The 24,921-nt window shown below is 38.1% G+C and overlaps 1 protein-coding gene across 1 annotated transcript; it reads left to right on the forward strand.

Annotated features, from left to right (window-relative positions):
• The first annotated feature begins 300 nt into the window (after nucleotides 1-300).
• On the forward strand, nucleotides 301-23,951 carry LOC121735367 (nuclear pore membrane glycoprotein 210). The gene is made up of 28 exons (XM_042126177.1): nucleotides 301-574; nucleotides 656-806; nucleotides 881-1,001; nucleotides 1,194-1,281; nucleotides 2,500-2,730; nucleotides 3,146-3,617; nucleotides 3,867-3,952; nucleotides 4,334-4,510; nucleotides 4,794-4,922; nucleotides 5,666-5,751; nucleotides 5,998-6,161; nucleotides 6,478-6,606; nucleotides 8,922-9,064; nucleotides 9,432-9,639; nucleotides 10,944-11,063; nucleotides 12,081-12,281; nucleotides 12,632-12,871; nucleotides 13,383-13,523; nucleotides 14,579-14,689; nucleotides 15,004-15,193; nucleotides 15,321-15,421; nucleotides 15,721-16,005; nucleotides 18,239-18,417; nucleotides 19,960-20,096; nucleotides 21,005-21,186; nucleotides 21,451-21,643; nucleotides 22,284-22,751; nucleotides 23,050-23,951. Exons 1-28 carry the CDS (start codon nucleotides 402-404, stop codon nucleotides 23,268-23,270), a joined length of 5,127 nt encoding a protein of 1,708 aa, XP_041982111.1. The 5' UTR covers nucleotides 301-401; the 3' UTR covers nucleotides 23,271-23,951.
• The last annotated feature ends 970 nt before the right edge of the window (nucleotides 23,952-24,921 follow it).

The raw sequence follows: 24,921 nt of genomic DNA on the forward strand, positions 1-24,921 counted from the left end.
GATAAGCTCTGTATATAAGTTGTAACACAGACCAATACGCCGTAAATCGTTTGACACAGACGTAAAGTCCAATGATATAGACCTATCAAGTTTGGACTTTGAAGTTTGATTCTGATAGTTCTATTCAGAAAGTTTGCAAAATACATTTTGGTCTACTGAAAATAGCAACACTGGACTCAACTGTCAAGTGACACGGCTGAAGGACTTGTATCCATGGTCACGAATAAATTAAAAAAAAAATGACTGTCAAGTGACAGGTGTCAACTTCCATTTCGTATTTTGTTTGCGGGTGGCGGGTGCCCGTAATTAGCGATATTTTCGTATTTTGCTAATTTTATGAGGTTATAATACTGAAATTAAATATTTTTATGTGAAGTTATGTTTTTATTTTGAAGCTAAATATGGGAAACTTCGGCTTCATACCGAAATATGCGGTTTTTGTATTAGTTTTGTGTGTAACGGTGTTCACATGTGACTGTGCTAAAATAAACACACCGAGAGTGCTTCTGCCGTGGTTTGATAATTTGAAAGTGAATTTCACGTTTGAGATCATCGAAGGTGGATGTTATACATGGTAAATATCTTAATTTTGTCGAATATAATACCAAACATTGACTGATTGGTGAAATAAACGCTGGAAATGTGATTATTTCAGGAGCCTTTCTCGGGATGACATCATTGATCTTGATCCTATTTACGAAGGCTCTTGGGGCCACTGTTCGCGAGCGGCACGTGTTTCTGTTTCTAGAACATGCGTCCCGCCCGGCTCGGTGATAATCCTGGCAGAGGAAGTCAACAGTGGCGAGGTAATTTTCAAAAATGGCGCGAAACTTTCGTTTTCTACTAGTTTGTAAATAATCTCGTATTTCATATTCTTCAGATTTTGCGTGGAGACGTGGACATTGATGTGATAAGCTCACTGAAGGTTGTGAGTACTACTTGGAAGCTTTTCTTGGAGGAGGCCCCAGAAGCTTTCGAAGTTGTGGCCTCCGATGATCAAGGTATGGTTGATTAAATTGAAAAGAAACTTACTTTATATTTTTCTTTACAGGCTGGGTTTTTTATTCTATTCTGCTATTACTTTTGGTGTCTTACATAATATTGAGCAAAGTGCATTGTCGTGTCCCTACTTACTAATTCCAATATTATGTAGATTGTATGTTACATTCTAATGACTTTATATTGTTGTCCAGGTAACACATTCTCAACACTAGAAGGACTAAGTTTTGAATGGACTATTGAGAATATTGGAAAGAATTATGGTGAAGAACCTTTAGTTACGTAAGTATGAATACTTATAAAAAAATTATAAGGTTTGATAAAATGCTAATTGAGTCATGAAACTTATGTAACCATTATATATACTGCAGACTGTATTTGCACATTGTATTCAAGGAATCTTCTATTTCAAATAAAAAGTTTCAGGCTATACTCTGTGCCAGATCGACTGAGAATAATGGACATTGACCCTTGAAGTGGGCCGTGAGTTGAAAAGTGTAACTTAGAAATTAATTATTTAATGTTTAAAATATTTGAATCCAAACATTTACCCTTGAAACTAGCCGAAAGTCGAAAAGTGTGACTTAGAAATAATTATTTAATAAAAAAAACACTTAAGTCAAATGTCATAAAAAAAAGTTCAGCTCAAAAAATGTGTTGTAATTTGGTTCCAATTTCAAGCACTTTTCACAACAGTTATAAAAAAAAACAACATTTGAAGCAAGAAAACGCACTTCCAATTTTATTCTTTAAAAATAAGCAAAACGCGAGTTACATCATTTTGTTTCAAAGAAAACGCAGCACTGACAGGCAGAGGAGCGTCACCTTGGGTTCGCCATTTTGTTTTCATGGAATGGATGACTTACAGCCGTTCCCAATATTTGATATATCTCTGGTTTTGCCCTACTAGAGATAGGAATAGCTCACAATTGACATAAAATATATGTCTCTAATGTCTAATGTGAGCTATTTCTATCTCTAGTAGGGCAAAACCAGAAATAGATCAAATATTGGGAACGGCCCTAAATCGATCAAGCTGCAGATCGATTTATAATAAATGTCACAGACAGCTCATCGGAATTTAGTGACAGTACGTCAAGCTATGGAGATTTAAGTGACGACAGAACTCCCGAATGAAAATATTGTCAAGAATAATGTATTTAAATTAAAATAAATAAGTAATGGAATTTCAAAACAATGTTTGATTTTGAGCTTTGTCGATATCCATTATTTTTATGTAATTACTTAATATAATCATATTTATTTTAGTAATACCATAATTTGAACCTATAGCCTGTAAGTTTGTAACCCCTGTAAAAGGTCAATGTCCGATATTCTCAATCGATCTGGCACAGAGTATATATCTAGCAATTACTAAAAACCTAGCTACACTTTTGATCATTTTTATCAGTCTGTACTCTGTAGAAAAGTATAATGACTTTATCTGTCGATAGAAAAGTATAATGACCTTACACCTAAATATCATATTGTTTTTTACAGGTTAGTAAGATGGAGAGATACAGATTACGAGGCACCAAAGGGTATAGCAGAACTGGAAGCTCAAGGGCTCAGGTCACATGCAGTACTCTTGTACGGTCAGGGTATGGGTGACGCCCGTGTGACAGTGTGTCTCGGAAAGATTTGTACCCAGTTTGATCTGACTGTGGTGGCTAGTGTTGTGTTGACACCGGCTATTGCATATATTTCACAGGGTGATACCATAAATTACAGGTATTTTACTGTTCTTTTAATTTTTTTAAACAAAAAAGATAATTGTTCAATATAATATTTAAAATGAAAAAATTAATCTGAAATTTACTGTGTTTTATCACTTTTACTTTCTCTGTGATTCTGTCCTGAGACCACAGCTGATATTAAAACTTGATAAAACATGCAAAATAGTTTTGTATAGTTCAAAAGATTTCAGATATGTATTTTAAATTCTTACAATATGAAGTATCTTAATTCGCCTTGTGGTTTTTTTTCAAAGAGCCTTGTTTGTTGAGAAATGTTTTCTTTATGCCTTGTTGCTTAGATCATATTATTATTGTTACTAAGTCAAGATGGTCAATAGTGTAATCACTTATTGATATGTTTATTTTGCAAGGTTTTTCAAATCAACATAATTGTGTGTACATATTTTTAGGGTAGTGAGAGCACGCGCAGGTAGACTAACTGTCCAAGATGTAGCTGACACAGTTTACAACATAGCTGTACCAGATACTGGAATAGCCCAGTTATATGACTCAATGAGTGTTGTAAAGGGCCTTCAGCTGGGATCGTCAAGTGTCTATCTCACATCAGGAACGACAGAAGTGGCCTCAGCAACGCTCACAGTTGTGACACCACATTCCATCAGAGTGTCAATACGGCCTTCAAACTTGCTTGTGATCGGTGAGCAGTTCACAATCCACTGTGTGTTGTATGATAAAGACGGACATCAGCTTACAGCAGGCCAAGAGACGCTAATAAGACTGACAGTTGATGGAGAAGCTGTCATAGACTTGATAAGGTCGACAGAAAATGGTACAATAACAGAGGCAGTGGCGCACAATTCAGGAGCTTTCACTGTGACTGCACAACTGTATTCCATAGCTGGAAAAATACTGAACAGAAAAGTAAGTTTACAAGAGCAAAATAAATAATTACTCTTCAGTAGTAAACCTAACAATGTGGACCTGTTTTACAACTTTTAAATAAATGAAATAATAAAGCTAATTTGGATAATGATTTCTTAACAAACAAATAATAAGTAAGAAATTGACAGAAGATGGTGAAACCCCTTTATATTAAGCCATCTCATGGCTTCACTTTTAGGGAGATAGTGAATCATCATAATTTTCTTTTCTTCTCATCTTTTCTCACAGGTGGAAGGTGAGACGTCGGGCGTTGTTATTGACCCCTTGGAAATTGATCCACCAGAACTGTACATAGCCTGGACCAATAGTGCTCAGTAAGTATTAGTCATTATTGTTTTTTAGTATGCATGTTGATTACTATAAGATTTATCAAGCTTAAATAGCAGAAGTGTGAAATAGCTATTCTCAAGTTATTATAAAGTTGCAACAAAAGCTTCTAACTAGTTATTTGTCGTATAAAGTTGTAGTATAAGCAGTATAAAGTTGCAACAAAAGTTTCTAACTAGTTATTTGTCGCCTAAAACTGATAACAAATTGTAATTTTCCTGTTATGTAATTGTTATGAATATGTTATTGTCCCTTAGTATAAAGTCTGACTGCCCAGTGCACACCATAACGAGTCCACACCTAACTAATTATAAGAATTAATAATACTCTTTTCTAAAAACTAGCATTAAATTTTCGTTAATTTACAGAGAAGTACAATTGAAACACCGTGGAGGTGGCTCAGAGCCGGTCACGTGGTCCGAGAGCGAGACGACGCATAGCGCCTTCTCGCTCACACACAGTGGCTCTCTCACTGTCAGAGGGGAGGGAGCGATGGAAGTACAAGTGCATTTGACAAACTACCCCCACGTGAAAGCTGTTGGAAGGTAAAGTAGGATTTATATATTATGTAAGAAACTGGACATAAATGATGTCCAGTTTCTGATTTTTTTTCACAGGAGCTTAACTTTTTAATAGCGTTGTTGCTTGATTAACTGTTTGACATTTGTCCATCAAAAGTCATAGTGAATAGATCTTATTAATTCAAATTATGATTAGAACTTTTCTGTAAAATAATTGCGCATGCGAATTTTGTAATTGTAATTTTTATAAGGCTGGCATTGTCAGTTTCGACACAAGTCTTTAAATAAAGAAAAAAAAAATTCTCAGGGTGGTGAGCGCTGCGCCGTTGTTGGTACAAGTGTCTAGTACGGGGGTCGCGCGCGCGTACCGCCCGCACGCACTACACGTGGCGCTGACCGGCGGCACCGACACCGGCGACCTCTACAACTTTCACACGTGAGTACACCGCCGTGAGGTCAATTTATATGCTTGCACCACATTCCAGTATTGCGTCATATCTGTTTGGTGATTTGATCAATCCCCGTTTGACTTGGATTATAAGCTTACCGCGCGGTCATTGGTCAAAGTCAGGCGCGCTGAGCGTTTATTGGTAAGTCGAAGTTGTTATATCCAAAACAAGTTACCGATTGTGAATCAGTATGATATGATATGCATACTTAAGGTCGATTGTCACTTGTATACGCTTTGTGATTTCAATACACTATTTAAGAGGATACACCAAGGGCGAGAGAAATTGAAAATAGGTATTTGAAAATGTATTGCTGTCTCACCAATCTCAAGTCTCCCACCGCAGAGCGCGATAGAGACAACACGACAAAAGTTCTAATAAAAGAACAGAAAATCTTCGATTCGTTGTCCGCTGATTCCTTCTCCAAAACTTAACCGATTTAAGTTATTTTTTCATTAAGAATTAAAGCAAGGCTTGAGCTGTGTTCCTATGTTTTTTTTTTTGTATATTCTAGCCAGTTTTGTTTTATGAAATGTATTAAATTACGAAAAAAAGAAAACATAGGGACATGCTAATAGTGGCCATAGATATTCAGGAAAAAAATCATAACTCTACCGGCATTATCCAGGGAGGAAACAGGGGACAGCGTTTGTATGAAAAAACGGCGGTGTGGACTCCTCTTAAAATAACCTAGCAAAATAGTTTAACATAATTTATTTTAAATTTTCAGCTGTAACTGCAACTCCTTCACGGTAACACTGATCGATGGCCCGGAACCACAGAATGTGACCGCTGCACCTTGGATCGAACCTGCTGGTAAGATGGAAAATATTTATGTCGTATATTTAAAAAAAGATGTTGTCGTAATGTAAATTATGGAGGACGGATGGCATAAGGTATTGTTTGGAGAAAGACGCTTGGACAGAAAAGTAATTTTTTTACTCAAACAAAAATTACGACAAACCAGTCCCCTTATGTATCTGCGCTGTCTCGACTAACCCATATAACAACATTTTTTTGTATTGTGTGTGGTACTAACCACTTTAATTTATGGTCTCGCAGATGGTGCGTGCTGCGTGCTCTCACTGAGCTGGGCGGCGCGCGGCGCGTGCTCGCTGCGCGTGTCGCACGGCCGCGCGGGCGACGACGCGCGCGTGCTAATACGCGCCGCCCCCGCGCTTATATGGCCGACGCACGCCGCCATCTTGGCGCCCGCCACTCTCCCGGTATGTGTTGTCTATGGTCTCGGCGCGCATCAGTACACGCAGCAGACGGCGCGTGCTGCGTGCACTACAAATCAGTGTTACTACAATTAATAATAAATACTACGAACAGTATCTGAGTCAGAAAAATGGTGTAGAACTTTGGTACACTTTTTGGCCAGCCAAACATCAAAATATGAATGAGAGCTACTATTTCATCTAGTATTAATAAAGTCCTGTTGCATAGAGACTTCAATTAAAAAATGTAATATTTAAGTAGCAATATTTTAGGTCTCGAGACAGCGATAAGTAAATTTACGAATATCTACGTGCCTTCTAGGTGCTGGCAGAGGGTGAAGCGCTAGTCACACAGTCCAGCGAGCCACGCGTAGCTGAGTTGTCGAGGAGAGAGGGCCCGCCGCCGCATCGGTACCCCGAAGCACAGCTGTTCACGCTTTCGTGCAAAAAGGTTCGTACTAGAACTTAAATTCACCTTAAAACTATTTACCCCCTTGCTAATAAAATTATTTACAAAGCAAGTAACTAAGCAAGGTCTGTTTGTCTTTGTCTCGCACATTGGAATAGTCACATAGTCACAATATAAGTAATATGCTGTGTAATGTTTATTAGTTTGATTTTAGAAGGTATGCTTCTATTATAAATTTGTTAATTATATAATAACTAGCTGTTGCCCGCGACTTCGTCCGCGTGGACTTCAGTTTATAGCGCGCGATGTCAACAAAATTGGTGTCAAAAGCTTTTATAAAAAAACCCTGGTACCCCTTAAATCAATAGAGCTGTGCAGTGTGCACACAATAAGTATTTCATTTTTTTATATTAAACTTTATATTTTATGCCAAATTTTAAAGCTTATTTAGCCCTCCAATTACACAACTTTACCCATAAACTATTTATCATTGATAGATTTAAGGTTACGTCACACACAGATAAAGTACTGAGTTATTTAATACCGTAGAATAGATATAACAATCGAAAAAAATCGAAACTTAAATGTAAGATGATACCACGTCTTATAGAAAGACTTTTGAGCAAGCGTCAGCGCGATGTAGAAGACTCACGGCGCCATCTATTATGAATTGTTGGAACTAACTTAATTTGAACAAATTTACGCATTTTCACCCCCTTACAACCCTTTTTTCCAGTAAAAAAGTAGCCTATGTCCTTTCTCAGGCTTTAGACTATCTGTATACAAAATTTCATTACAATCGGTTCGGAAGTTTTGGCGTTTGGCGTGAAAGCGAGACTGACATACAGACAGACAGACAGACAGACAGAGATACTTTTGGCGTTTGGCGTGAAAGCGAGACTGACAGACAGACAGACAGAGATACTTTTGGCGTTTGGCGTGAAAGCGAGACTGACAGACAGACAGACAGACAGAGATACGTTCGCATTTATAATATTAGTATAGATTTTGTGCACACTGCACAGCTGTTTTTGGGTATTTTGATTAATTAAGGGCCGCGCTACACCGGAATAGCAGCGGCGAGGCGAGCACTTTCAGCGCTGCCATTCCGGTGTAGCGCGGCCCTAAGAGGGGTACCACTTGCCAGGGTTTTAAAAAGTTTTTAAATTTGACAAATTTTGTTGACACCGCGCGCTATAAACTAAAGTCCACGCAGACGAAGTCGCGGGCAACAGCTAGTACATAAAATATGTTTCAGATTTTTGAAATTTTATTTTAATACACATCCAAGACCCAGGAACATTGAAAACTTTTTGTTCCGCCTGCGGGACTCGAACCCAGGACCCCCGGGATGAGCGCTGGCCACGCGCAATGCGAATTCATTTTCATCGATATTTTCATGGAAATAAGATATTTTCCCACATCAAAATGTAGCCTATGTCCTTTCTCAGACTCTAGAATAACTGTGTACAAAATTTCATTGCAATCGGTTCAGTAGTTTTGGCGTGAAAGCAAGACAGACAGACAGACAGACAGACAGACAGACAGAGATACTTTCGCATTTATAATATTAGTATGGATAGTATGGATTAGAAATGCAGTAGGAGTTCTATAAGATAAGATAGATTGATTATTATTATACCAAGTGATTATATTATTAAACATAATATTCTAACGTATTAAAAACTATAAATAAAAACATACTAACAACTAATAAGTATGATTAGTTCTATGGTACAATAAAGTAAAAAATAAAACGCCATCTGTTGAATCGTATTAGAACTAAAATGTTCATTGCGTCGATATATTTCTGGATTTTTTATAATATTATACATATAAAATATGTTTAAGATTTTTGAAATTTTATTTTAATACACATCCAAGACCCAGGAACATTGAAAACTTTTTGTTCCGCCTGCGGGACTCGAACCCAGGACCCCCGGGATGAGCGCTGGCCACGCGCAATGCGAATTCATTTTCATCGATATTTTCATGGAAATAAGATATTTTCCCACATCAAAATGTAGCCTATGTCCTTTCTCAGACTCTAGAATAACTGTGTACAAAATTTCATTGCAATCGGTTCAGTAGTTTTGGCGTGAAAGCAAGACAGACAGACAGACAGACAGACAGACAGACAGAGATACTTTCGCATTTATAATATTAGTATGGATAATAAAAATCATTTTATATTCGTGAGTCGCGACGAAATGGGGACAGTATAGAGTATTATCTTAAGAGGGAACTTGTTGCTTCTTTTTTTAAATAAAATGAGAAAGTTATACTAATCTTGGCCATAAAGTGGTGTTTATCTTTTTATGAAAAATTAATTATTTGTATTTGTTTGTATAATATAGAAAGGCGAGTCAAACCTGGATTTATTGTCTCACGCGGACGGAGAGGCGGAGTCTGTGCGTGTGGAGGCGGCGTGCGCGCCGCACGTGTCGCGCGTGCGCCTCGACCCGCTCCGCCCGCCTGGCGACTGTGCGGCCAACACCAGGTATACTGTAACTATAGTTATCTACTACCAAACGACATAGTACTAGAGGTAAAGCCCGTTTAAAATATCTGTAGACTGTGCTAGTATGCGATAACTTGCTGGTGCCGTAATGTCGGAATCAAGTCTTAAGATATTCTGACTGTATATTGTAGTCCCATGAAAATAGAATTACACATCATAGACATTTTTGTATTATTTTATTTTATACATGTGTATTATTACGCAATTACGAATAGGAAAAATATAAACCTTAACTACCCATGACTAGCAAATTCATATGACGATTTAAATTGACCAGAATGTCTCTAGATATTTTTATAATACTTTTACAAGCAATATTTTGTAAATTACCTTCTGTTTTGGACAGATTATGGCTACGACCGAACCATGAAGTCATGGTGAGAGTAACTCTATTCGACGGTATAGGCCGCGAGCTGCTAGACGAGTACGGACCCTCGGTATCGTGGGAGACTACGCCTGCGCACGCCGCCATCACGTACAAGTCCGCTGACAGACTGTTTGTAGAGACCAACCCAGAGTACTACCCGGTACCTGTACCGCTGTCTTACTATCAGGTATTAGTTAAGCTTAAATGTTTGTCTTCCTATGTTGTATGTAGACTAGAATCTTATTTTTTGATTTCAATGATACTAGTTAATAATCAGAATCTCATATCATATCATCATCATATAATCACATAAAAATAAGAATCAGGCCTTACTTTGCGGAAATCCATAGCATAAATTTAGTTTGTTATTATTTTAAGCAATATTCCGCGAAATAAACCTCAACCTTTAAGTAAATGAGTGGGTCAAATACCATCACCACACAAGCAATTGCAGGTACTTGCATGCGATTGTACTCATAGGCAGCGTGGGAGAGGAGGGAGGTGCTGTACGCATGCCTATGCGTACACTCACTCATTCTTACTCACTCACTCAGGTTTATTTCGCGGAATATTGCTTAAAATAATAACAAACTAAATTTTAAATGATACTTATGCAAATACAAGGTCTGCTTGGTTTTGTCTGGCACTTTGGATATGTCACGTGACAGAGAAAGACATTCAATAATTATTATATGTGGTCTAAATATCTGTACTAATAAGAGACCGCCGATTCTACATAATACCATCAAAACAAAGCTCAGGCATAAAAAATACATTCTTTTATCAATAAAAATAGTGATAATAGCCCACTTCTTTGGATGCAGCATACACAGGAGTAATTTCATAGTGCCCATCAGAGCAGTGCATAGGAACACTCTCTGTCGTTACTGGAAACCTAGTGTCACAAATGGCTGTGCTTGTTCTTGCCAATTTTGAAAACAATATTTTGTTCAAATTATCCATTATATGTAAAATCTATATATTAATACGTGAGCCAAAGACTTTGTATCCCTTTTGACGAAAAATGGGGAATCGTAGGTGAATGAAATTGTGCACAGTTATACTTTATATGGTGAAGGAGTGCATCAAGCTGATATTATTTTGAAATTATGCTTTTATCATACATTTTTTCACAAATAAAACATTACACACACTAGAACACACACACTAGGAAAAATTACAGATTTTTGAGTGACAAGCCTATACATACGTATTATACCCTTTTATTTCTGGTTGAAGTCTGTTGACAACAAGTTGACAAATTGAAAATGGATTATAGTTTTTTTTATTGAATATTAGATACTATTAGACAATGCTTACACGGCCAGTCTGAGATCAGCTGAGTCCCAGAAACAAGAATTGAAAAAAATATGATAAAGTCAATATTTTATTACAAAATATAGGTAGTAGTTGTAATGTCGTTGAAACTAAGGTCGAATTTCGACCATTGGGCGATCTCTAATTATTATAATTTTTTTATGTCTCTTACAGCTCGTAGAAGCAACGGATCAGTCAATCGGTTGGAGCGGTACCTTGAAGGCGTCTATACCGGACGCCTCTGCCAGTATACAGGCCAAAGTTGTTGCGCCCTTACGATGTGATACGCTCAAAGTGAGTAGAATAATACTATAAATATCTTACCAAAAGAATGTTTATAACAATTAACAAGTCAGAGGCTTTATCCATAATGGCGTTCGCTGCGTTGAGCGTGTGCCCGGCGCGGCTGCCCGGCGTGGGCGCCCGCCTGACCGTCGCGGGTGGCCGCGACGGTCACCCGTCTCTCGCATTGGCCAGTATAATTTCGATCGCGCCGATACCTATGGATTTTTTATTGATATATTACCTAGCCAACAGACAACGACGCCGACGTGTACAAAGGCGTCAGCCAATCAGCCCATTTTTCATGTCTAGATTGTTGACCCGTCGCCCCGCGGGCGAGTCATCGCCGCACGCGCCGCGTGCGACGGCTGAACCGCCTCACGCAGCGTTAATCATGTATATGTAATAATCAATAATAATGGGTTGACATAAAATAAGCACGCCTCGCGGGTGGCCGCGCCGGGCGCACGCTTAACGCAGTGAACGCCCTTAATGTAGCTTTTTTAAAACAGGGATGAACAATAGTATGCTCTTAAGCATTTAAGAAAATGCGTGGCGGCCGAAAAGGAAGATCTTCCGAACGAGCGAGATAGCATGTCAATTTTTGGTGTCACACAGCATTGTAGTAAATTATTTTATAATATTATAGTCGAACTTTATCATGTAATATGTATTGTGTGATGCTAAAAATAAATCCATTCTTATTCTTATTCATACTTGGTCAGGCCGAATCTCACTGACGTAATTTCAGACGTTGTAATATAATATTATCTTGTCGTGCTCAGAAAATTAATTGCGCGATGCATCATGCAAGATTGTGGCGCTAATTTGTGAATACTGCCACAAGCATTACGGCAAAATGAATATAATGTATAGCATTTACCCAAAAGCAAATAACTGTTTCCATATGACCTAATAAGTTTTATCTGCGCTTACATTAAAAGAGCGACTCTCTGCTTAAAAGCTATTCGTCTCGTAATAGGATTGTCAGTTACTATGAAATTTTTCTAAATTAAATATTTTCTTCAGGTCGACATAGCGTGGCAGGGAGAGAGTATACCAAACATCACCAGTGTAGAAGGCGGTAGTGGGCTATACTCTGTGGAGACGCCCAAAGGTGTCGCAGCATCTGTTGACGATGGACTGCTTAATGTGATCGTGCCAGCACCGGGGATGTATGATGTGGTCGTCACCGATAGATGTGTGAACGGAGAGAGGCAGGTTGTTGAGGTCAGTAGAGAAAGTACAATATTAAAACGATAAAAAAAAAACTAGAATAATATAGTTTTCTTACTCCCTACGTTTCGTTTTCGTTTAAAAGTAGCCAAGTTATTGAAAATAAGAGAAGATATTCGTAACAAAATGCCAAAATAGCAAATATTTTAGACCAGAAAATCATACATAATATTATACACATCAATACGAGAAATGGGTCCCAGAATCTGTTTTGCAAATTGTGATTGTTTATACGAGCACTATAAACATGCTATCAAGCTTTGCTAATTTCCCCTATTAAAAGGTTATCATTTGGAACCAATATAATAATGTTAGAAATCATTAATATCTCATGTTATTCACAGGTGAACGTAGAAGAAGTGATATACGTAGAGGTGCTAACGTCACGCGCGGTGGGCGTGGACAACTGCGTATCCGCCCGCGTTGCGGCGCGCGGCGCGTCCGGCCGCGTACTGTACGCGTCACGGCCGCAGTGGCGCGTGTCGGGGCCGATTGCGGCACGCGCGGGCTTACTATGCGGCGTACGAGAGGGCGTGGCCACTGTCAGCGCGGCGGTCGCGGGTGTGTGGAGCGAGGACGTTGAGGTGAGATAGATAGATGTTGTAGTCTCGTTCTCGTATTTTACAATGAGGGAAATCTCGCAGGATATAATTGACAACATAATTAAAAAATTTGTGATCTAACAAAACATTAAACTTAAAGTTTTTGTTTTTGCTAGGTCGGCCGTTACGCCTATAGTCCACCGACACTGCGAACTGCGAAACCAACGCGAAACAGCAATAGAGCGAGATGCAATATTACGCACTGTCGTGTGGCGGATGAGACAGTAAATCGGTTCGCTGCTGTTTCGCAGTTCGCAGCGTCGGTGGACTAGAGGCGTTAACACATGTTGAAGGGTGTGTAGAAACGTTATAAAATTGTCTATACGGTTTATTTTTTAGCAAAAAAACTTTTCAACGCATAAAAAACATGGACACAACACCAACTTGCAATGTCTATATACTATGAGGAATGACCTTACAAATACATAAGGTTTATTATTAGTAAGGAGTTATATCTTTTAGTTACATTATAATATCTATTTATTATACACAGGTGCACGTATTCCCCCCGCTGTCTGTGGAGCCGGCGCGCACGCGTTTGCCGCCCGGCGGGCGCGTGCAGCTGCGTGCGCGCGGCGGCCCGCCTTCGCATTTAGCTACGTTGACGTACCGAGCGGAGAAGCCGATACTTGATGTGAGTGGACTTGTATTTAAAGAGTAGTGTTGCCTCTTGGTATATTATGAATAATATCGCAGGCTTCGTCGTTTTCTTTTAAGAAGAAAATAGATTTCTTCAACTGAAAATTTGCATGTGTCTATAAAAGTACTTCCTTTATGTTAAAAATACCAAAAGGTATTTCTTAACACTCAAAGGCTGTAAAGCGTTACAAATAATATTTATTCATTTTCACAAGTTGCTGTTACAAGCCATTTTCTTACGGCCATTCCCAATATTCAATCTATCTCTAGTTTGACATGCAACCTATCGCAGCTAACATTGAATTGACATAAAATATATGTATCTAATGTCTAATATGAGTTATTCCTATCTCTAGTAGGGCAAAACCAGAGATAGATCAAATATTGGGAACGGCCGTTAGACAACAATTCTGACACGTATCACTCTTGTCAACAGTATTATTTTTAAATCTAAAGAGGTAACACAATTCGGCCAAACACTTTATAATTACGTGAAATGATCTTTTGTATTTTGACTATTCCAAAACTCCCAATATTGCACTTACATTTATTTCTTCTTAAAAATACGACGTGCGTAAGGTACCGCTTCACGTTGTGTCATGGCCAACAATGATAGTAAAGTTGGCTGTATCATGCACAATCGACATCGATTATTATAAACAATCATAGACGAAAATGCGCCTCTCCACCCGAAGGTGGAGAGGCGCATTTTCTACGACGGATAAATACAAGCTTTTACGAATAAAAGCTTGTATTTATCCGTCGTTAGTAATGTAGCGGGACTGCATATAAATACTGTATTATCAAGTTAATACATAACACACAGTCAACTCTAATCAATTTACTTGTAGTAACTTAATTATTCTAATTCATTGGAGATTTTGACAGACTGCATGGAGTGTATGTCAACATTTTCATTAAATTTAATCTAAACAATCCTTAAATCCACTGAGTGCGACTCTTTTTATGACAAAACAATTTAGTAATATAACTAATTAATGCATACAAATTACCTTTGAAATTGTTCTGTATTTATATACCTTCCGTCAGGTATCATCAATGGGTAACGTGCACGCGCTGGCAGTGGGCACGGGGCGTCTCAAGTTGATCGCCACGGATTTTAACAACGTCGAGCTCGCTAGCACTGAGGCGGAAATTGAGGTATTTCTATACAGTACTCAGATTTAATCGTGACTTTTATTTTTTCAGTTACTGTGTATTATAATATAGTGGGTATGCCAGTAATTACTTGGCATAACCACACTGAACCGCTCGATACTGAAGCGGCTCTGAGATATTGGTGCGGTAATGGTGTAAACGGTAATGTCAGCATGCGTGATTTGCTGTTTATCGAATTGATGGATAAATCAGTGATAACTTTCGTTTAATGTGGTTTATTATACAAAAACACACATACACGTTACACGTGTATTAAAGTTTGATGACAATAGATTTACTTACGCGTTTTTCAACAGGTGGTCGAAATAACGGACATAACGGTGATGGCGGCAACGCATACGTTATTAGTGGGTCGGCCAGCGCCGTTGTGGGTGGCGGCGGGCGGGCTACGCGCGGGGGCGCTCGGCGCGCTGGCCCCGCCCCCTCGCGTCACGTGGTCAGTGCGTGATCCGACTGCGGCGCGGCTGTACGTCTCGCATATTGATGGTGCGTACAAAGTGGTAGCAATACGGAATTCAGCTGCATTGATATTGCATTAAATAGTAGGATCGAAGAACTACTAGTCATATTGTTTATCAATACTATGCACTTTATAAATATTTATCTATTGCAGATCAACTGGAGAGATCTATCGTGGAGGGGCTCACAGTACGAGTTGTGCCACTGAAGCCTGGGGTCATTACAATTGACGTCAGAGTACGCAATTTGGGACAGGTAAACATATTTGTTTATTTATTTATTTATTTAACCATTAATTACAGGCATCTTGGCCATTTGAAATATATTGAGAAGTTAGAACTTAAAAATAAATAAGGTGCAAACAATTTTTCTTGCCTTAGGTTTTGTAGCCTTAGGTTGATAAATGATAATAATACTGATATCTCTTTAGCATGCTCTAGTCTAGATATTTAGGCTTGAAAGGTACCATTACATTCGTCTCGGTCGTAAGTCGATATATCAGTAGTTCTTTCTTAAATAGTTTTGATGAATTATAATTAACCATTATGTTACAGATATCAGAAAGCAGATCTTGGGACAGTACGGTCGAGATTCTCGGCGTGTCCGACATCAAAACGTCGATCGAAGGTTCAGCAGGCGACATAGATAGCGGTGAACGTTTGGCGCTTGTAGTGGGAGCTTCAGTGCGTTTGAAATCCCTGCCTCGAGGCAACTGGGTGGCTTACCAAGATGGTGCCTTCGAGTTGAAGGAGAATGGTGAAGTGAGAGCCCTAAGACCAGGGTTCGGGATGATAGTTGTCAAGCATAAGGATGAGAGGAACGATATCTATAGAGAGACGGTGAGTTGTCTTTCTTTATATGCGTGTTTTTATGAAGTTATTTATTTATTTATATATATAACATGGAAAACTTACAGCTAAGTAATGTCGGTGGCAATTTTATGTATCATTATCAGAAAGCCAATTGCAAGTTTTCACCTCTAAGTAACAGATAAAATTATACATGATATTGTGAACGGTCTTAATTACATTATATAGAAATGTTTCTTAAATAGGATACAATGCAAAAACAAGTACTTATAGCAAAAGGTTTAAACGATGGTATGGCCAAAAAACCAAAAAGAACAACATGCTACTTACAATAAAATAAGTAATATGGTTTCAACTGATACAAATTTTAGGAAATCAAATTATCAAAAAATTTACAGCTCAACCTGTTTCTAATCGACGTTGCCTTTGTAGTGAATACGTCAAGATCATGATCCTGGCATAGCTTGTTGAAGTTGCGACTCACTCTCACAACATACGAATTTTGTCTGTAGTTAGTAGATGCTATTGGTATAGCTATTGGTGGGTTGAACCTAGTGAATTTAGTGGGGACATTAATCTAGAATTTAGAAAGTAGTTGCGGACAGTCTAGCTCATTTGACATCGTCTTTAATTGGTGGGTTGAACCTAGTGAATTTAGTGGGGACATTAATCTAGAATTTAGAAAGTAGTTGCGGACAGTCTAGCTCATTTGACATCGTCTTTAATTGGTGGGTTGAACCTAGTGAATTTAGTGGGGACATTAATCTAGAATTTAGAAAGTAGTTGCGGACAGTCTAGCTCATTTGACATCGTCTTTAATTGGTGGGTTGAACCTAGTGAATTTAGTGGGGACATTAATCTAGAATTTAGAAAGTAGTTGCGGACAGTCTAGCTCATTTGACATCGTCTTTAATTGGTGGGTTGAACCTAGTGAATTTAGTGAGGACATTAATCTAGAATTTAGAAAGTAGTTGCGGACAGTCTAGCTCATTTGACATCGTCTTTAATTGGTGGGTTGAACCTAGTGAATTTAGTGAGGACATTAATCTAGAATTTAGAAAGTAGTTGCGGACAGTCTAGCTCATTTGACATCGTCTTTAATTGGTGGGTTGAACCTAGTGAATTTAGTGGGGACATTAATCTAGAATTTAGAAAGTAGTTGCGGACAGTCTAGCTCATTTGACATCGTCTTTAATTGGTGGGTTGAACCTAGTGAATTTAGTGGGGACATTAATCTAGAATTTAGAAAGTAGTTGCGGACAGTCTAGCTCATTTGACATCGTCTTTAATTGGTGGGTTGAACCTAGTGAATTTAGTGAGGACATTAATCTAGAATTTAGAAAGTAGTTGCGGACAGTCTAGCTCATTTGACATCGTCTTTAATTGGTGGGTTGAACCTAGTGAATTTAGTGGGGACATTAATCTAGAATTTAGAAAGTAGTTGCGGACAGTCTAGCTCATTTGACATCGTCTTTAATTGGTGGGTTGAACCTAGTGAATTTAGTGAGGACATTAATCTAGAATTTAGAAAGTAGTTGCGGACAGTCTAGCTCATTTGACATCGTCTTTAATTGGTGGGTTGAACCTAGTGAATTTAGTGGGGACATTAATCTAGAATTTAGAAAGTAGTTGCGGACAGTCTAACTCATTTGACATCGTCTTTAATAGTAAAGTACAGTCAGCTATCATGCGTCGAGCTTTTAATGGTAGGATATGAAATTTCTTACATAGGCTTAGATAGTTGTCCGAATGGTATGCTATTTTTTGATGATATATTTAATAAAATAATTATTGTTTTAAAGCAACAGTTTAGTCAAATATATAACAATTAAATGTTTATTTCCAGTGTTATCTTTGTTATCAATCATGATATATTATTATGTTGCCTCAAAACATGACGTGTTCAGCACATACTGATTGTAAAGAAAATTGTTTCTTTGTGTGCAATTATTCGCATATTTTTAAAACAGTTAATTGTGTGCGGCTTGCAAATAGTATAGTGGACGTAACTAATTATGATGATCAGGGTTATTGCTAATTAACAGTATTAAAATATACGGTATTTTAATACTGTTAATTAGCAATAACCCTGATCATCATAATTAGTTACGTCCACTATACTATTTCTCTTCACTTCTCTATCGTATATACAATTAAAACGCGACATGATATATTTTACATAATACTGTAGCAGAATCTGCGTCACAGTATAATTTCAGTAGTGAGAAGTCTTCCGCTCATTTGAATATAATTCATCCCACAGGCTATTCACGTCGAAGTATCGGCACTATCGTACTGCACGGTTGAGGCGAGCGCGGACGAGCGTGCGGGCGCGGACGCCGTGCGTGTCGTGTTGCGGTCTGCGCTCGGGCGGCGCCTGCTCGGCCGCGCCCATATCGCCGCGGACACGCCCATCGTGGCCATCAATAGAACTGACCCTGGGTGAGCTGCTTAAGCAAAAAATAGTTTTTAATTATTGAAGATAAATCACGATTGCAGAGCACGTAGAGTCCGGGAGTTGACAACTTTTTAAAAATAGTTTTAAGCGCTTTAGTTGTTTACAATAGTACCTGTAAATTAATATTTTATTCATTATTATGCCCAAGAATGAGTTTAAAGTTATTTTAAATACTGAATTCAAAATATGTCACAAAAACGCGGCATTATGGTCACGTGACGTGTGACGTCATCGTTCATGAAACAAAACAACCGTAGACAGAGCAAAAGTGAGTAAAAAACTCGGTGTTTCCGGTCGGCAACGCCGAGTGTGGACCAATCAGTAAGGCCCATTCACTACAGGACTGCCGTGCAGTCCTGCAGTGAATGTGCCTCTTAAGACGTGTTTAACCTAACAACTGTCAATTTTGTTTGACACTGAACGATGACGTCGCTGCTTCAGATTGGCGTTTCCAATCACGTGACTTACAGTTAATAAATAAAATTTTTGTCAACGTAAAATAAAATAAATCAATAATTATTTTTTCGATATTTGTATTGTTTTAGACTTTTTATCAATAAATCTATAAAATTTAATAATTATTTTAAAAAGTTTAAACATACTGTCAACTCCCGGATTTCCTACACTGGGCTACCGCTACTTGTCTTTTGACACGAAAAATATATATAACTATGGCCTATGGTCACAGAATATATATTAGTAGTACCAACAGATTTCCCACTCGTGCAACCCGTTTAAAAAAATAACAACTCATGCTACGATACTATAAAGTTCAAATTCCGACCGCGCAGTGCTAGGTGCCTACAATTATATTTGCCTACATGTGCGCTCTCTTTCTATCGCGTAAGAGGCACCCTTTCTGACGAAATCAAGATTGTCACCTTTGAGAAAATAAAATAATCTTCTTTTAATTACTATAGCTACTACTAGCAAACTTTTTTATAGTAATAATCAAATAGTAACCCAACGTATATATTATAATAGTTTTATATTCGATTATAGTGTAGGAGCTGGTCAGGAAATATTTTACAACTTAAACATAGTAACTTGTGTTTATTTATGTGTAGTATGCGGTTTGTTTGTAACAAATTAATTTATTTGCTATGTTTGTGTATTTTTTTTAAATCTTTTTTTGTATTTTAAAGTCTTAAATTACTTTATTGAAATATTTCTTTGACTTTTTTCAATTGTTCATATTTATCAGATTAATAACGATTATGTCACAGCGGTTAAATCAGTACGTAGATATATGCGACGAAAAAATCTTGCGCGCGCGTCACCGCTCGCTTGTGAGTCCCTTGTGATCTGCCCCTTTAAAGGGGTACTTACAGTTCGATACCTAAGCACGCGAGTGGGACAGGCCTGCTATGGTTACATATGCTGCCCCTATTGAACGTGTTTCGTACGTATTTGAACGTATTATAATTGTATTGTTGTACGTGTACTTTTGATGTGTGTTACTCACGACTGTTCTAATAGTCAAAGTTTCCCAAACTTACACTGTTATTACTATCTTGTGATTACAGCGCTGAGCCCAACGAGGTATTACTGACAGGCGTGGAGGCGGGCGGCGCGTATGTGCGCGTGACCGCAGCGGCGGGCGGCGCCAGCGTCGCCGACGAGTTGTATCTGGCCGCTGACGCGCGAACTGACAGAGTACTAGGTGAGTGCACAAAATTATAATATACTAGCTGTCCCGGCAAACGTTGATTTGCCATATAAATTATTTGTAGTTGTAATTTAGTTCTTTATTATTTTATTGAAGTGACTAAATAAGTATGTCACCATGGCAACGTCCATCGCTATCCCATCGCACAAACAATGGTCGCCGTCAATCTCGAGTTGTAATAATTTACTATTATTTATTCAACAAATGCACTTATCAATATAAAAAGTAGATATGCTAGCCGATATTCGCGAAAATCGGTCGAGCCGTTTCAGAGGAGTTCAATTACGCACACCGTGACACGAGAATTTTTATATATTAGATATTGGCCTTTACGTATGTGTCAGCCGACTTACGGCGTATTGGTCTGTGTAACAGCTCTTTTCATGTCTGTGCAAACTGCAAGCCGATATGTGAACAGTGACGACAAGAGAAATAAGTGGTCCGTGGTCCGTGGATAGTACAGAACAGACTTTGAATATAAAATTAAGTGTCATAAAATCATGTGTTGTGGATGTGTCACAAGGATGTGTTGGTTAGGCAGAAAAATAATATTTGTCCTGTATTTATATAATTTTTTCCCTGTACGGTGTATTTTATATTTGTCGGAGTAAAGTCATGGTGACCCATGGCTTATTGAGTTATGTTAGGTTATGGTTTTAGAAAACCAGCAGCATTACATGTATGTGTTAATAACATTATCTTTCAATAAACAAAATATTCTATGCTACTTCTTTTTTTCACGACATCGTTGAGCAATATACTAGACAACTGATGGTTGTCTAGTAGAAACCGCTTACAGAGGTAAGGCCGCCATTTTGCACATTTTATATTGTCATTGTTTTGTATGTTTATGTGCAAATAAAGGATTTATAAAAAATTAAATCAACTATCCACATTTCCAGCGGTTGGGGGTTGGGGCGTGTGCGTAGAAGGCGGGGGCTGGCGGGCGCCGGGGGCCGTGGCTCTAGCAGAGGGCGGGGGCGTGACGCTGGCGCTGCTGAGCCGCACGTCGCCGGCGCGACACCAGCTGCGCCGGGAGCGCCCGCCCGCCGCGCTCACTGTGCACCAGGTGTCCATAGACAAGGTATAAAAAAAGAAATAAAAAAAAAACTCGAATGAGCAAGCTGATGATGACTTATGTCTAAGAACACCTTTAAAAAATATCTATGAAAATGGTTTGGATGCTACGATGTTACGGAAACATACACACAGACAGACGTCAAAATTATGACACCCATGTTGTGATTGGGGGCTAGAGAAGCAGAAGCATCGCTATACATTTTACCTACAACATTTGCTGTTATGTGCTAATTTTTATTTGGTTAATATCAGGTTATTATTTTTTTAGATGGAGTTTATACCTGGTGAATGGCCGTCTTCCTTCGTCCCGCTGACCATAGAAGGCGCTTCACTCGCGAACGGACCTCTTCTTTGTTCGGAGGATCAGAAATATGCATTAGATGGCGTGCAGATAGAACTACCGTATTCTTGTCGAACTAAAGCGCCGCATACTGCACAACCAGTTTTGGATATTCCTAATAGTAAGTCGCAAAAGACTAATAATGTACAGTTTCTGAGGTATTTTCACAGGAGTTCAAATAAATAAATAAAATCTTTTTATTCAAAATGTTCTGAGGTATCATGATACACTTTTTGAAAGTCGAACGAAGAAACTACGTTGCCTACGACCGGTTCGGGAACTACCCCGCCGAGAAAAACCAGCGTAAGAAACTCGCACGGGGCCATCTTTTACTAAAAAAATGGAAAATTATATTATTATGGCTTACAGCTATGTAACAAAAATAAAAGAAAAGTAACCTGCATGGAGCCACCCTATTCCCAAGGTGTGCTGTCCTCGATGAAATCATTGACTTTATAATGCGCTTTAGCACACAAACGTTCATTTATTCAACAGCTTTGGTGGTTGGTTGATAACGATAGCTTCAAATACTAGTGAATAGAGAAACTCAGAAACCGGTCCTAATTAGTAGAAATATTTTGATTATATTGAAATCTTTCTTAACATAAGCTTTAATCAACTAACAATCATGGCAATATCTTCAAAGTTTATTGCTGTTTTAATACCTAGTTGTTCTAAAAGTGTATGCTTGTCTATTCTTCTTTTTGAACGTAATATTATATATTTTGTTTATTTTAATCAATTTCAAAATTGTTAAACAGGTCAACTCGGCTGCACGATCATACCAGCGACGAAGATAACAGAATCAACTGAAGTCGAACTCTGTGCGGAATGGGACTCACTAAGAACTTGTACGAGAGTTCTTCTACTTCCTCTGATATCAGTGACAGAGCAGAAAATATCTCTGCTTGATCCCCAACCAACATTTAAAGTGCAGGGCCATCCGCACGCGTTGAAGTTAATCAAAATGAGCACATCCCCAGGATTGAAATTGGAAGTGACGAATAAGAACACCGAAGTGATTGTAAACGTTAAGGGAGATTCCGTCACTTGTGGTATCGGTTGGGTCAATATTATGTCACGAATGACGTCACAGGAGCTAAGAGTTGAGGTGCAGAGGGAGTGTGACATCGCTTGTGGAACTTTGCTCGGAGCTATACTGTCTATATTAAAGCCGTATTTGCCAACTCTTATGACAATTGTGGCTGTCGCTGCAGCGTTTTTGTATGGTAAGTTTAATACATGCTTGCATTGTAATTGCGATAGTTAGCCTGTCCTTCTCTTGTCCGCAACTTTGTTTTCGCACTAATTCGTTTAACCTGAGGAGCCGTACATTTTCCAGAGACTAGTTTCTCCATAACGAATTTCATCAAAATCGGTTCAGCGGTTTAAACATGAATAATAGAATAGTATGTTTCGAACTTAAGTTTTATAAAATCAAAATATACCGTAATATTGATAGGTAAGATATTAAAATAAAAGGCTTTTTATGTTATAATAATATTAATTCTACATTCACTGTTTCAGTGCAAATGAAATGGCAGCAGAAAGTCCAGATCCGAATGCCGATGGAGCCGCCGTCCCCACAAACGACGCTCAACGGCACGCGTGCACGCACGTGGGCCCGCAGTCCGTACGCAAACGGGCCCGCAACTCCGCCCTCGCCGGTATACGGTGACACGAGCGTGCTACCCGACTCAAGCTTGTCGCCCAACGTGACAAGAACACGGAACTCGTACTTCCAATAGACAAGTTCAAATGTGACAGTTTATGTGACAAAGTGTTAAAAGTGAAAAATAACCTCAATTTTCGTTGAATAATGAAATCGCGTTTGACGCTTTATTTGATACGTTTTGATTGATCCGAGCTCTAAAATCATCATCATTACCAAATAAGGAGCTAGCATTAGTAGGATTTTTCTTATTTAGTTTGTTAAAGCAAATTGTTAAATGTTAAATACGAGAATTGAGGTTCTGCTAATAAAATAGTTTTAATGTTGACAGTGTTAATGTTAAAGTGTGAAGTGCTTAGTGACATCGGTGATAAAGTACCTCAATTTATATTGAATAAAGACATATTTTTGAAATACCTGACCAGTTGAAGACTGAGCTGAAATGAAAGAATTTGACATATACTTAGCCACTTTTGCACATATGAGAATTGATTTGTGTTTAAGGTTGTATGGCTGAGGTGAAATCAAGAGGAAAAGGACGCTTTCTTATTCTAAGTCTCGATAGAAGATCTCATTTTATGATAGTTCATGAGATATAAGCTTATGGCAGGCTATGTTGATATAGTAAGGCCCACTAACACCAGTCTGGAATAACTTTATCCTTAATTAAATATCGTGTCATGTCTCTCATCTTTTAAGTGAAAGAAAAGGCATGATATTTTATATTAAGTGTCTAAACACACTAAGCCGAAAAAACGCGGCCGAAGATCCGCATGATTACGCCTGCAATGTATTTTAAATTACCGATGACACACCATGCCGAAATTACGTCGCGTTATATTGTATGCGTTTGACATTGTTGACGTAATCATACCGAACTTCGGCCGCGTAACTTCGGCATTGTGTGTTTAGATAAACACAGATTGGCGCAAGTGGTCCAAATAGTCATGATTTTGAAGAGGTAATTTTGAATTTTGTAAATGTCATATTTATTTTGTGAGTTGGTAGAAATATCATAAAATGTGATAAAATGTTTGGTGATAGAAGATATCATGTAAGAAATAAGGTTATACGCTCAAGAGCAAAAACATTGTTTAAAGTAACTTTAACAAATGATGCTATTGGATGCACAGGTTTTTTTGTTATCCTCTCTTTTTATTTAATAACTGTGGCTACATTTTTGCTCATGGGCGTATAGCCTAATTATTATTAGTTATAATTAGGTTAAAAAGTCAATTAAAAAATGAAAATTTATCTTGACATCAGCAGGGCAAAAATGGACACATTTTGCAATTCCTCAATCAATTCAGAAAATGAATTATCAAACTGACGAATGTCAAATTGGTAGGAGTTGTGCGTATGAATTGCAAGCATAGTGACCATTATGCGATTTTAAAAAATGAATTATATTATGATTCATAATATGATTCTCCAAAGTGACCAGTTTACCCCCGCCGCAGTGCTAAAAGTTATTATGACAAAACTGGGTTTTATCAGTTTGTGAAGGATATAAATATGCAACTGCCAAATCAGCATAATATTATTATGTATGTTTCTTGAGATATTTTCTTTTAATACCTGGATCAATTCAATTCAATGCAGTTATAAAACATGATTAATTGATTATACATATTTGTCCATGTTATTAACAACTTTAAAATTCCGAAGCATTTTATATGTTATATAAAATGCTTCGGATAATGTATAATAAAATAATAGAACTTTAT

The sequence above is a fragment of the Aricia agestis genome, chromosome 17 (assembly GCF_905147365.1).
Source record: "Aricia agestis chromosome 17, ilAriAges1.1, whole genome shotgun sequence".
Taxonomy (NCBI): Eukaryota; Metazoa; Arthropoda; class Insecta; order Lepidoptera; family Lycaenidae; genus Aricia; species Aricia agestis.

What these genes read in the sequence shown, in the direction of transcription:
- LOC121735367 (XM_042126177.1), top strand. Translation starts at nt 402, where the DNA reads ATGGGAAACTTCGGCTTCATACCGAAATATGCGGTTTTTGTATTAGTT. An exon ending in GGTGAAGAACCTTTAGTTAC is followed by an intron (nt 1,282 to 2,499) that starts GTAAGTATGAAT and finishes TGTTTTTTACAG; the next exon opens with GTTAGTAAGATGGAGAGATA. An exon ending in CACGTGAAAGCTGTTGGAAG is followed by an intron (nt 4,511 to 4,793) that starts GTAAAGTAGGAT and finishes AAAAATTCTCAG; the next exon opens with GGTGGTGAGCGCTGCGCCGT.